This window comes from Ailuropoda melanoleuca, chromosome 6, assembly GCF_002007445.2.
Source record: "Ailuropoda melanoleuca isolate Jingjing chromosome 6, ASM200744v2, whole genome shotgun sequence".
NCBI classification, from domain to species: domain Eukaryota; kingdom Metazoa; phylum Chordata; class Mammalia; order Carnivora; family Ursidae; genus Ailuropoda; species Ailuropoda melanoleuca.
Window position 1 is genome coordinate 115,794,232 of NC_048223.1, and position 13,508 is coordinate 115,807,739.

The window sequence follows — 13,508 nt, forward strand, 5'->3', positions numbered from 1 at the left end:
GCAGCGGTTGTCAGAGTGGTCACTGTCCTCTGCCTTATCGCAAGGCCAGCACCTCAGGGAGGTTCTTGTAGCAGGACAGGAAGGGTATGAACGACATGACCTAAGCAAGAACCACGCTGCCCTTAGCTTTTGGTCAAGGTTAAACCACATCAGCGGGAACCACGCGGATAAAGGGGATGGGCAGAAGCTCCAGAGGTTCACACCGAGTCCATGCAGACAAAATAGGTCTCTAGAAGAGTTCTTGGACTCAATATTCCCATCTGTAAAATGGGGAGAATAAAACTAATGTTCTGTGTTTCTGGGGAGATTGAGAGCACATGGGGAGAGGCTCGCCCAGAGAAGACCTCTGATAAAGCTTGTTCCTTCCCACCCTTCCCCTCCGCTTGCCGCATTCACCAGACAAATCTGAAATCAAACATAAACGTGCACCAACGCGCATGCGTGAGACCCGGTTGTGGGGACAGGTTTCAGAAGATTAACATGCTGGCGATTTGTTTCTTCTGATAGCTATCTCATGTCCTCTCTTGTTTCAGTAGGTACCTTGGGACTGAGCCACCGCGTCACGGAATTAACTTCCTCTGCGATCAGTCAGTAAATTTTTTTTTTTGCCCTTAAAAAATTTTTTTTCATTTTTAATTGTGACAATAACCCATAAAATCCACCACTTGAACCTTTTTTTTTTAAAGCACACAGCTCAGCAGTGTTAAGTACGTTTAGTAAACCTTTTTAAAAAACATGTTTTTAAAAACATCTCTGCACGAGGCCCATGTGAAGCAGCAGGTTTGGTTTTGCTTTTTTATCGTGTTTTATTTCCTTGCAGGTCTGCATTGGGCTTTAAAGGCAGGTGAGGGGCGACATGTGCTGGGAAGGGTTCTCTGCATGCCGCTGAGTACCGTCCAGGCTATTTTTAAACTCTTTATTTTTTTTAATTTTTTTATTTTTTTAGATTTAATTTATTTATTTGACAGAGATAGAGAGAGCCAGCGAGAGAGGGAACACAAGTAGGGGGAATGGGAGAGGAAGAAGCAGGCTCATAGCGGAGGAGCCTGATGTGGGACTCGATCCCATAACGCCGGGATCACGCCCTGAGCCGAAGGCAGACGCTTAACCTATGTGCCACCCAGGCGCCCCTATTTTTAAACTCTTTAAACAGGAAAAGGCTCAAAAGGTGAATGAGGGGCTTCCCTGGCCATAGGGAAGGTTGTTTAAGTAAGCTGTTTGTTCGCCAGTGGATGGAGTACGGCTTAGAAGGGAAAGGAGCCTGCTGTTAGTTAAACATCTCCTTATGTCAGGCGCTGTCCTCGCTTTCCCTCATGAACGATGGCCCTGCTTCATGCCTGTGATTCCTAAGATATGCTGCTTCCTAGATTCTCTATTTTGCTTATCCTGGTCCAATGTGCCAAGAGTCCCCTCCTCTGAGTCCACCTGTCCTTCAAATACCAGCCAGTCCTCTCGTGGAGGACCTGGTGCTTGTCAATCTCCTCAAATAGCTTTTCTCTGGGGAATTTCTTTACAGCATGTTTCCTGCTGGGAGAAGGTGCGAGCAGGCTCCTGAAGCTTTCGGCTAAGCTGACATGTTTGAAACCACACACCCTCCTGCACCCTTGCTGGACCTCGGCCTCCCTCCTTCTCTCCCCTTCCCTTCGGAGATGGGCTGTTCGCTCTTTTCCCCTTGGCCAACCTGAAATGCTCTTTTCCCCTTGACCAACCTGAAACACAATCCAATGTCATGGACTTTCTCGGGTCCTACATTTTCCCCAAATCCCCATGCCTCCTCTTCCTAATCCAAAGCCCCCCCCCACCCAGAGTCATCGGCCTCCCTCTGCTCCTTCACCTTTCTCCAGGTGGCCACAGGCACTCCAGGCAGACTCCAAAAGCTTGTGTCTTCATTGGGTGTCTGGGCTACCGGGCACTGAGCCCATCCCCTGCGTTCCCTTCTCTTCGGGCTGACAGAGGTCCACATCTCTGAGCACCTCCTGGTCCGCTTTGCTGCCGCCTGGAACCATGGTGGTCTCCCTCACTACCTCCATCTCCCTGCTACTCCTTCCTTCTGTCCTCTCCCCTCTCCATCTCTTCTGGTGGAAGAATTATTTCCCAGAATCTACTTCCTCCCTCCACCCTGGCCCCCTCTTTCTTCCTGGTTTCACGCTTCCCAAATGACCCCCACTCTCCGAGTCTCAGAGCCCTCAGACACATCGGCTTCAGGATCTGAGTCTGCTGTTTCCATAGGGCTTTCCTCCACCCTGCAGGCCCTGAGGACGCTGTGGTCTCCCTCCCTCGAATGCTATCTCTGTGGCCATGGCATTCCTGTATTAGATTAGCCATCCTTGGATGGCTCCCCATGACCCAAGAAGTTCCTTAGCTTGGCATTCAAGGTTTTGCACGACTTGACCCGAGCTCCCTGTTCCCACTCGATCCCGCTGCCTTGCCACCTGCTCTGTTTTCTTTGCCCTGCGTTCTTCTTGTGCCATTCCACCAGCTCAAAATACCCACCCTTCTAGCTGCTGCCAGTGAGAAGTCCCGATGCATCTCCTCCAGGGAGCCTTCCATGCTGCTGTCCATTGGGCGGATCCTCTGCCTTCACCAAATACCAAACACCCACAGTGACCCCCTCACAACACCGATCCATTGACTACATGCTCCTTTACACTCTGTTTATTTTGACGCTGCCAGAACTGATATATATGTTCTGTGTTTGGCACACAAAAAGTACTCCAAAAGGAGAAAGAGAAGGAGAAGGAGGAGGAAAAGGAGGAGAAGAAGAAGGAGGAGGTACTTGAATGGAGGAAAACAGTATTATGTTCTCACGTCTTTGTTTCCCTCAGGCCCTATTTCTAGAATTCTATTTCTAGAGTTCGCTAAATTTCTTCTAGTGATCACATAATACCAAATGCTTCTGAAGTTCCCAATTCTTTTCCGATAAGGCTCAGTACACAAGGCTCTTTACGTATCCCACTCGTCACCATGACCACGGGCAGAGACACAGAGTGGACAGCTGTATCCACTTAGAAATTAGCCAATTCTTCCCCATCCAGGGCCTCGCCGCACAAACTTTGCAATTGTCATCCAAGGGGCTTACGTGGGCACCAGCTTCTCCCCTGGGGTCTGGGGGGACAGGGAGGACGGCAGCAACCATTTGCCAAGAGTTTACTGTGCCCTGTCCCGAGGGAGATGCCTCATGTCTAGTTTAATATCAAACAACCCACGAGGTACGTGATCTGCCCCACTCTTCCGGTTAGGAACGTGGGTGTCGGAGAAATTAAGCACCTTGCCTGAGACCCCACAGAGGCCACACGTGTCTTCTGCCTGTCTTTCTCCTTTACTGAGATATAATTCACATACCATAACATTCTCCTTTTCCAAGTGTACAATTCAGTGGGTTTTAGTATATTCACAAGGTTGTGCAACCATCACACTCTCTAATCCATCACCCCAAAGAGAAACCCCATTCATATTAGCAGTCACTCCTGTCCCCTCCCCCAGCCCCCGGCACCTGCCAGTCTGCCTCCTGTCCCTGGAGATTCGTCTGCTCTGGACATTTCTTAGAAATGGAATCATACGGGGGCGCCTGGGTGGCACAGCGGTTAAGCGTCTGCCTTCGGCTCAGGGCGTGATCCTGACGTTACGGGATCGAGCCCCACATCAGGCTCCTCTACTATGAGCCTGCTTCTTCCTCTCCCACTCCCCCTGCTTGTGTTCCCTCTCTCGCTAGCTGTCTCTATCTCTGTCAAATAAATAAATAAAATCTTTAAAAAAAAAAAAAAAAGAAATGGAATCATACGGATCGGCTGGCTTCTTTCGCTCAGCGTAACGTTTTCACGGTTTCTCCATGTGGTCACGGGCGTCTGTGATTCATTCCTTTCTATGGTTGACTAAGATCCCCTTGTAGGGACAGACCCACTAGTGACCCATCCATCCACTGAAGGACGTTCATGTTGTTTCCCTTTTGTAGTTATTACAAATACCGCTGCTGTAAACACTCATAGACAGGTGTTCATGCAAACATGCGTTTTCATTTCTCTTGGTTATATACTGAGGAGCTGGATCGCTGGGTCACATGGTAGCTCTGTGTTTCACCTTCGAGCAACTGCCAGATGCTTCCACAGTTTCTGCCCCACTTCCCATTCCCGCCAGCAGGGCATGAGGGTGCATCCTGCTTTCTGAATGTAAGTCCCATGCTTCCTCCCTCGAGGCCGTGCCTGCTCCCCTGGCTGGCAGGTGCGCCTCCCCTGCCACAGGGCCCTGGCACGTGTCCTACCTTCAGTGCCTGCTCCTTGAAGTACTGCAGGGCATACGCGAAGATTTCAAGGGCTTTGACTTTCTTGCCGTTGGCTGCCGTGAGGTCTGTATCCATGGTCAGATCCTGGTGGGGGAGAGGAAGGAACAGTAAGACGAGGAAGGAGAGACAGGCCTTGTGGCTTCAGGAACAGCTACTTGGAGATCTGGGGAAGCCAGTGAGCCCTATTTCTGTTTCCTGATATTTAGTAGACTGGGATAGTGGGTCCCGCACTATCCCCCACTGAGGGCCCTGGCAGCATTGTCCCCTTACTGTGTCGGGGGCCCTGGCTGTTCCCTTCACCCCTACCTCTCACTTCTCCCTCCCTCCTTCTAATTCTCTCTCTCCTGGATCCTCACGGGGCAAAGGTTTCCGGGAGGCGACAGAGCCCAGGAGGAGAGACAGGCAGCATGCTCCACTGCTGATGCCACAGACACCCTATTTCCACACTCGGACACACATGGTCACCCTTGGGAGGCCCCCCCGGCAGAGGCCTAAAGCATCACACCAACTCGCTGACTTGCATGATGCCGAACAGACAGGAAGCTTTCATTCCCCGATGAGCTGCCAACCAAGTCGCCAAAATAGAAGAGCTCCTATTTTAAGGCTCGTGCTTAATCCTCTTGGGAGCACAGCATCACCGCCTCCCTTCCTCCGCCAGAAGCTAAAGCAGTCCGGTCTTTGGGTGGAGGATGCTCTGTGATACGCTGGCTGGACTGGGGTCATTCAATAATGACCAGAAAAGCGCTCACAGGGCGGCGATGGGCAGAGAGTGGGAGCGAACATCAGGAAGAAGCCCCCAAGTCAGCCCAAACCCAGAGGCTCACTACTCCCAGGGGCGGGGGGATCAGCCTCTGGATTGATCCAGGCTGGATAACGAGGCTTTGTCTTGAGAGCATGAAGGGGCACGAAGCTACCAAACCAGCCTTGTGGAGCCTGTCAGCTGTCCTGACCCATGGGCACAAGCTCCCTCTTCCCAACCAGCCACCCCACCCCTGGTGCTCAACAAAGACACCCCAGATTTGGGGAGGCAACTCCCAGGGCTCAGAATGGAAGAAATCCCTGTGTTCCACCCGCACGAGACTGCTGCTCGGAGGTGACTCCCATTAGGGGAAACGGGAAGGATGCATTTCTAGCAGGAGCCTGTCTGCTTCACAGAGAGACAGCCATAGCGATGCGCACAGAGCCTTGGAGGCAGGGTGCTGGCCGCTGGGTTTCCGTTAACATGTGTTTTGCCATCTGCAAGCACGTAACAGCAGAAACACGAAAGCAGTAATAACAGGGGCTAGCAACTGACTAGAACTTCCTTGGTACCAGCACGGCTCTAAGAGCTTTATGTATTTTGATTCCTTTAATCCTTACAACATCCCCATGAAGAAGGCCCCGTCAGTGTCTCTATTTCACACAAGGTTAAGTCACTTGGATTAAGGATCTTGCAGGTGTCAGAGGCAGGATTTAAATCTAGGCCGTCAGGTCCCAGGGTCTGTGGTTTTAAACACCATCGCCGTCCTCAATCTCTAAGTACCAAGAATTAAGGAAAATTTGTGGGCTGCAAGGCTCACATTGAAAAACATCCCATACTATGATCCAAACTTTTCCATGAAGCTTGAGAGAGGGGCCTCACTGATGTTGACAGCTTACAGAGAGCTGGCGTGCCAGGAGCAGGGCTGCTTTGGGAGTGGAGCCCCCAGTCAATGGGGCACCTGATTTCCTGAGCTACCCGCGTCCCCCCACAGAAGGTTTCCTTCTAAACTTGGTAGCTAATCGCCCCTGCCCGGGGTCCCCCCAAATGCCCCTGATCCCCAAGGCCTGACTTCAGAATGCCTGGATCTCCGAACAACCCAGCAACTGCAGAGGCATCTCGGGCATGGCAGGGAGCCCCCAGTGCCTTGGCCTGGGCTCCAGCCACGGTCCACTCTGACCGGTCATTTGCCAAGGCACACACGTCGTTAAACATTCTGAATATCTCTCTGCCCACGTGTATGTCAGAAAGTGCTATGTGTTCTGCAAAAGCGTCATGTGCACCAGGTCGTTTCTAAAATCAAGGTAAATGGATGTTACTTTCTGCTCAGGAGAAACCTGAGGGTTCCCTGGGTTGGGAAGACCTCGGGGCTGGAGGAAGCTTGGCTCCCCAGCGCGGAGGACTCGGGGCCGGCAGGAGGCTCGCTTACGCCAGTGGTATGCAGTCTCATCTTGAACCTCTCCAGGTACAGCCACTGCTTGGCCTCGCTGGGATCCAGGTCATGGTAGAAGTCCCGGGCGGCGTACCCGAAGCTGTGGAACTTCCTCTCCGGGGTCAACAAGATGGTGGTCGGAGTCTTCTGGTTGGACACCCCGGGGTCGCCCCCTTCCCATCGCCTGACACCAAGGAAAGGCAGAGGTTATGGGACCTTCCTTCATAATCCCAGTTCAGGCGGCACTGACCTGAGCACCTACTGTGCGCATGATTCTTACAGATGTGGGTGCTCACAGGGGTCGAGGCAGACGCGCTCTGGTTCCACTGGTTGAGTGGTGATCAGAGACATGACTTCAGTCATGGAAAGGGACAAGCACCAGGTTCTCACTCAGGAACAAGGGCAGCTTCACCTGTCCACTCAGCGTTTACTGAGCACCTACTGTGTGCCGGGTGCTGGCAACACAGACACGAAACCTTTAGTCTCTCCCTTCAAATAACTTGCAATCTAGGGGGTTCGGCCTTTTGTGGGGGGGGGTCTGTTTTTTTAATTTGGAAGCCCTCAAAACAAATGTATAGCTGGCTTGCGTCCTCTCTAAAACAACATAGGGTATAAACAAATACATGAACACCTGCCTTATCGCGTGGGAACGAGGGACCCAGGAAATGCCCTAGGAGTCAGAGAAGGCAGAGGGGCCAGATGGTGGGGCAAGGGGAGGAATGCAGGGCTCAGGTGAGACTCGAAGGACTGACAGACAGCTGTCAGGATCTTGAAGGAGGGAAGGGCACTGCAGGCTGCTCAGAGGTGGGAGAACACGGGGCATGTGCGGGGATGCTAAGTGATCAGGTGGGGTGGAGAAGGAGTGTGTAAATGGGAAGCGTGAGTAATGAGATTGGGAAAGTGTCCGGAACCAGGCTGAAGAGAACCCTGGAGAGGGAGTGAATTAATCAGTGAGTAACAGGGAGCCACTAAGGGTTGGAGGGCAGGGGCACGGAAGACCAGAGCTGTGGTTGACCGGATCACACTGAACGAGACAGGAAGCAGGGAGGCTGAGGAGGAGGCTCAGGCCTCGTCTGGGAGCAGAGGCAAGGGGGCTCAAGCAAGGGTAGAGGAGAGGGGTGGAGGAGGACAAGCCGTCCCGAGGGAGAACCGAGCCAAATGGCCACGGTGTGGGGGCAGGAAGCACGCGTGACCGCTCACAAATGGACTTTCTGTTACCATGAACAACTGACATTTTCACTAGGCAATGAACCTCCTGAGCTTTTCCCCTTCCAATCTTTATTCCTTCATTCCTATTAATATACAAAAAAAATTGAGCTTTCTCAACCATAATTTTTTCAGGCTGTATCAAGGTTAACATGTTCTGATTGAAATAAAATTCAGGTAGGGCCTCCCTCCAAAATGTCTACAAGAACGGAGATGATGTCTCCAGAGGCCCGAACGCTGCTGACACTGTGTGGATTCCTCCCAAGTCATTGCAATGTTATTTCTGCTCTTCTTTTTCTTTTTTTTCAAGTTGTGCTGCAAGACTATCCCTTCGAAATAACATTTCTTAAAACAACTATGTAGAAGCTGATAAACACTGATTCTAGCTTTTTATAGCACGCTCTTCTCCCTTCCAGGTTTCCCTCTCTGGGGACGGCAGAGCAGACCTCATGGCAGGTGTCTAGTGACCCAGAGGCAGAATCCTGGCGGCGACTGGACAAGAGGCTATGCTGTCATTGGGGTTCTCCACTAGGACTCGCTTTTCATTATTTCCTGAAGATATGACACCCACGGGTCTCTGGAGCCTCTTAGGACATCCAAACCAAGACTGGAGTCGGGGGTCACTTTTATTATGACTTACGTTTTAAGCAGCACACTACAAAAATGCATAAGATCTTACTCTGGGAGCCATAATTAAATTCCACAATGGCTAGCTAAAGGAGCCGCAAAGCCGATCACAACATAGCTTCAGAGCCATCCTTGGATTTGGAAAATCAGAGTGATAAACTCCTTGGCTGCCAGACTCTGCAGGAGAGCCATGCATCAGACTGGAGGAGCCCGCGTGGGTGCCAGGATAGAACAGCGTCCTCGCAGATAGTCCATCACGCGTGGATAGGGAGGATGAGAGGCTGTTATAGGTTGCTGCGTGCATGGCGGGGCAAGGCAGAAGAGGGGAGCAGTGTCCTCAGCACAGAGTGTGTCCCAAAAGACTCTGGGCAACTTCAGGGTGACCCTTTAGGTTTACCTGGCTGAAATTCACCCAACTCTGCTTTCTGGTTCCTATCATTTAAGGACTAGCACCTTCCCTGCTTACATTTTACTCTGTACTAAGCTTGATAGGAAGTCTCATTTCATATGCACACCCACTGTGAGACAGACACTGTCATTACCTCCATTTCACAGATGAGGAAACTGAGGTTTAGAAGGTCCAGCAATTGCATAAGGTCACACGGTACGTGGCCAAGCTGACGCCTGGACCTCCTCCATCACAAATACCCTACAAGTAAGCACCTCTTCCCTGGGCTGCATGCTGGAATAACCCGGGCCAGGTTTCCAACATCGGTCCAGGCCCTTCCCCAGACCCACTGAGTCAGAATTAAACCAATGCTTTTACAGACCAGGAACCTGGAGCCCAGAGCTGAGAGTGGTTTACCCAAAAGGGTCACAGGGGGGTTGGGCTGAGCTGGGCCAGAATCCAGAACCCGCCTACTAAATGCCCTTCACCTGCTTCTTAAACGAATCCCCCAGCCCTCCCCCAGGGCCCTCCTCCAAGTCTCCACAGGGACATTGACTGGCGCCTGCACACGGCCCTCCCCACCCACAACACTCACCTCATCACGTGGATACATTCTGGCTCCTTGGTGAAACTGTAGGCATAGCCACTGGACGTGGTTCCAAAGTCAATGGCCACCACCACCAGAAACGTCTGCTGCTCTGAGACGTTCGGGTCAGCATCGTTCTGCGGATGTTCAGAGTAAGGTATGAGGGGTGGGTCAGGGTGGCCGAGCCTGGCCTTCCACCCTGCCCAGTTGTGCACCTCCACAGACAGAATTCTGGCTTAAGTGTGTGTGGCACACCGTGAGCCTTACGGAGAGGGCAGGCCAGCCTCAGCCCCCCACCCAAGTGGCTCGAGGAGAAATGGAGGTGCCCCCTGAGTGGAGGCCCAGGCTGCCAGGGTGAAGGCGCCTGCCCACAGCCTGCCCACCACCCCCTTTATCAATTGCTTATGAACACGACTCATCATGGAAAGTCCATCCAGTCTGGGAGACCAGGGGTTCCTTGAGTGACACAATCTTTCCTTCACTGCCCTCCCCGAATTCCTATGCAGACACTGCCCAGAATGCTTTGCCAGCTGTGGCCTTGCCACGTCCCAAGCGACCACTCCATCTGCTCAGGCGTGCTGTGTGTGGGAGGAGGGCTTTGCATGCCAGGGACCCTGGCCATGCAATCCTGGCAACATCAAGTAAGTGGGGCAGGCCATTCCAGGTTTCCAAGCCTTTTTTTTTTTTTAAAGCAGTGTAGACTTTTTTTTATAGCCACAGAACTTCATGTTATAAACCACTAAGCTTTGGGCTTGAAGTGTACTGCTTAGAGCAGGGGGTGAGAGCCCCACCCATCTGGCCTCTCCTCACACAGCCCCCCACCCACACACCCCAAGGTGACCCTGAAGCTCTTATGGGGACCCCTCAGGGTGCCGTCTGGAAACCCGCAGTGGGAGGACTGGGCCATAGGAGGCCAGCCTCCCAGTCTCCCAGGACTGAGGGAGGCCTAGGACACTGAGTGCGGTGAAACCCAGACAGTTCCAGGAAAACCAGGACCAGCTGGTGGTCCTACCCAGTGGTGGCTCCTGCAAAGCCACCCCTCCCCGGGGGACTCTTCTCTGGTTGGCTACATGTAAGTCCTTTGAACAGCTGCCCCACAAAACTCCATCTTTTCAGGGAGAGGTAGGGTGGGAGCAAATGCCCAGTCTGCAGCCCCTTCCCCATCCAGGTCTTCTCTCCCGGGCCGGCTGATTCAGAAGCCAGCCCAGCCACAGGCTTGCGGACCAGGCAGTTAACTGCAGTGGAAAAGCCGCTGCATTTCACTGATGCCCTGGCCAGAGGGGGCTGCTCCCTTCCAAAAGGATGCCTCCCCATCTCTGGGCCCTCAATCTCTAGAGGGATGTTGCCACCCAGCCTGCGAGGCACCCAGGCCAACAGTTCCAGAAGCACCAGCCACACCACAGACAGCCTTTTCAGGCTCAGGGTGGTCCGTCCCAGGACCATGACCTCCCCACCCATGGAGGTGAGGGGCTGCCCAGCAGCCTGGCTGGTGAGAGCAGATCAGAAAGCAAAGATCATCAGCACACACCCCTGCACGTAGATGCTTTTCTTACCACGATATGGGAAGGGGACAGCGGCGTTATTCCTGTGTCCCCCAGACTCCGGGCTGGAGAGGAATATGCAGACGTGGGGGCTGTCTCTGAAAAGAAAGACAAAGGCCCTGCTTAGAAGCAGTGTGGGCTGACCTGGGGCAGGAATGAGCCAAGGGGCTTCCTGCTACGGGCGGGCACTGTTGCGCCCGGGAAGCCTGAACCCCACCACACACACGGCCTGTCTGTTCTGGCACTCGCTTGTGTCTGGTAGTGAGAACGACCAAATGAAACGTTCTTTCTCTCCCGGTGACCACCAGGCCTCTCACTAGGTCTCACCCAACTCCCACTTCGCACAGACGCTGCCCGATCCCCACCTGGTCTCACCTCCAGGCTTGTGCTCACTAAAGAGCTGGATCCTCACCGGGCACCACGAGGGGCCAGAGGAACCTGCAGCCGCCTGAGCGAATGTCTGTGTGCATTTTTTGGGAGGAGTATTCAGGTTTCTCACCCTACCCCGCAGATCAACGAGCCCTATTACAGGAATAAAGGACAAGAACGCAGCTTCCAGAAAGAACGTCCTTGCTTCGTGGACACATCACCTCCCCCCTTCCTGAGGCAGGAACCTGCATCACAATGTGGGGAACTCCGCTCTCTTCAGTGATCCTGACGGCTTTTGACATCCAGTAAGGAAAACCGCGGCAGAAAGTCAGTCAGATCAGCATCCCCGGACCCTGCACCTGGGGCCCCACAACAGACATGAGGTCAAACCAGAGAAGAGCCAACAGCAAAGCCGCCCAAGCATCATTGTGTTGCTTGCCCTGCTAGTCTCGCAACTCTGCAGCTGTGGCCATTCGTCCTGACACCTTGCCAGCGCCCAGTGGCCCTCCCCCAGGAATGAGCACCCAAGGAAAAGTCACACCGTCCCCGCTGGAAGCTCCACACTGGTCTCTCTGCCCGCCGCCCAGGACTGGCAGGGCCAGCACCGCAGCAGAGCACCGACGGCAAGAGACCCTAGGCACCCACAGATCCCCGGCGCGAGCAGGGGTGCCCTGCAAATACTGCTCCATCTAATACGCAGCCTCCTGCCTGGTAGGGAGAAACGGGTGATTTGCTAAAACACACTGGTGGTCAAGGCAACCCAGAAGGTGTGAGGTGTCTGCGAAAAGCCTGTCCGCTTCTAGGGCAGTACGGCAGCGGCTCCATCTGCCTCTCCTACCACATCGCTTTGGTGAATCCCACACACTTACTGGGTTTTGTTTTTTCCTGCTCGGTGAGAGCTCAAATAGCATCATTACCGTGGGTGCCAAATGGGCCGAGGGAATGAAATGAATCACGAAAGGGTGAATGCGAGCCTTCAAATCTGCACAGCCACCTCCACTCTCTGCAGGCATCTGGTCTCCCTCCTCCTGTTCCACCCCTGGGAGAAAACGTGGAGAGGCGAGTACGTACAGTGGCCTGAAACCAACCTGCTGGGCAAAGGACTTCACCAGACTTTTCTCCAAGGAAGACACTCAAATGGCCAATAAGCACGTGGAAAGATGTTTAATATCATTAGTTACAAGAGAAATGCAAATCAAAACCACACTGAGATATGGCTTCACACCTGGTAAGATGGCGGCTATAAAGAAAGAACGAACAAACGTTGTCAAGAATATGGAGACACTAGAACCTTTGTAGATAGCCAGTGGGAGTGCAAAATGGTACAGCTGCTATGGAAAACAGTTTAGTGCTTCCTCAAAAAGTCAAATATAGAATTACCATATGACCCAGCAATTCCACACCTAGGCGTCTACCCAAAAGAACGGAAAACAGGGATTCAAACAGACACTTATAAGTACACATTCACTGTGATATTATTCATAATAACCGAAAAGTGGACACAAGCCAAGTCTCCATCAACAGATGAGTAAACAAAATGTGGCATATCCATATGAGGGAATATTACTCAGCTGTAAAAAGGAAATACGTTCTTATGCACGCTATCACATGGAGGAACCTAGAAAACATTATACCAAGCAAAATAAGCTGGACACGACAGAACAAGTATTCTGTAATTCCACGTACATGAAATATCTAGAACAGGCAAGTTCACAGAGACAGAAAGCAGATAAGAGGTTACCAGGGGCTGGGAGGGAGGAGGAAGGAATGGGGAGTGCTGCATTTCTATTCAGAGTGAGGGCAAGTGCTGAAAATAGTAGTGACAGTGGTTGCACAACACTGAATGCAATTAATGCCCCTGATTTGTACACTCAAAAATAATTAAAAGGGCAAATTTTATGTTATGCATACTTTATCACAATAAAAAATTTTTCATTAAAAAAAACTCAACTTGCTCGTCTTAGAGGGAAAGCAATTTCTGATTCCCAGGAGCACTCATGACTTTGTGTTCTTGAAAAGAGAACAGCGATGTAAGCCCGGCTCCTAGCCCAGCCTGCTGAAGTCCATCCTCTTTGCTAATCTCCCAGCCAAGGGCACCCCCTTCCATAGAGCAGGGGGAATCCAGCCTCTCTGCTAGGGAGTCCAGCCAGATGGTCCTTCCCGCCTGTCGGCGAGAACTCTGCCCTGCCCACGGCCCCTTGGGCAGCCTGCAGAAAGATGCCATCCAGCAGTGGGAGCCACCTTCTCTCCACCTGCTACCTGTGAGGCCCGCGGCCATGTGTCCACACTCTCACAGAAGGTCTTGGAAGACACCAAATGTCTAATTGCCCAGTAAATCTGG

The 13,508-nt window shown here is 52.4% G+C and overlaps 1 protein-coding gene across 2 annotated transcripts in view; it reads right to left on the minus strand.

Annotated features, from left to right (window-relative positions):
- Positions 1-13,508, minus strand: part of HSPA12A (heat shock protein family A (Hsp70) member 12A) — a 64,680-nt gene that overhangs the window by 22,568 nt on the left and 28,604 nt on the right. For both annotated transcript variants that reach the window (XM_034663333.1, XM_034663334.1), the window contains 4 exons: positions 10,811-10,896; positions 9,267-9,394; positions 6,448-6,634; positions 4,259-4,363 (listed from right to left, as the gene is read on the minus strand). In XM_034663333.1, the coding sequence (XP_034519224.1) occupies positions 4,259-4,363; positions 6,448-6,634; positions 9,267-9,394; positions 10,811-10,896 (506 nt within the window). The remainder of the gene's footprint in view (positions 1-4,258; positions 4,364-6,447; positions 6,635-9,266; positions 9,395-10,810; positions 10,897-13,508) is intronic.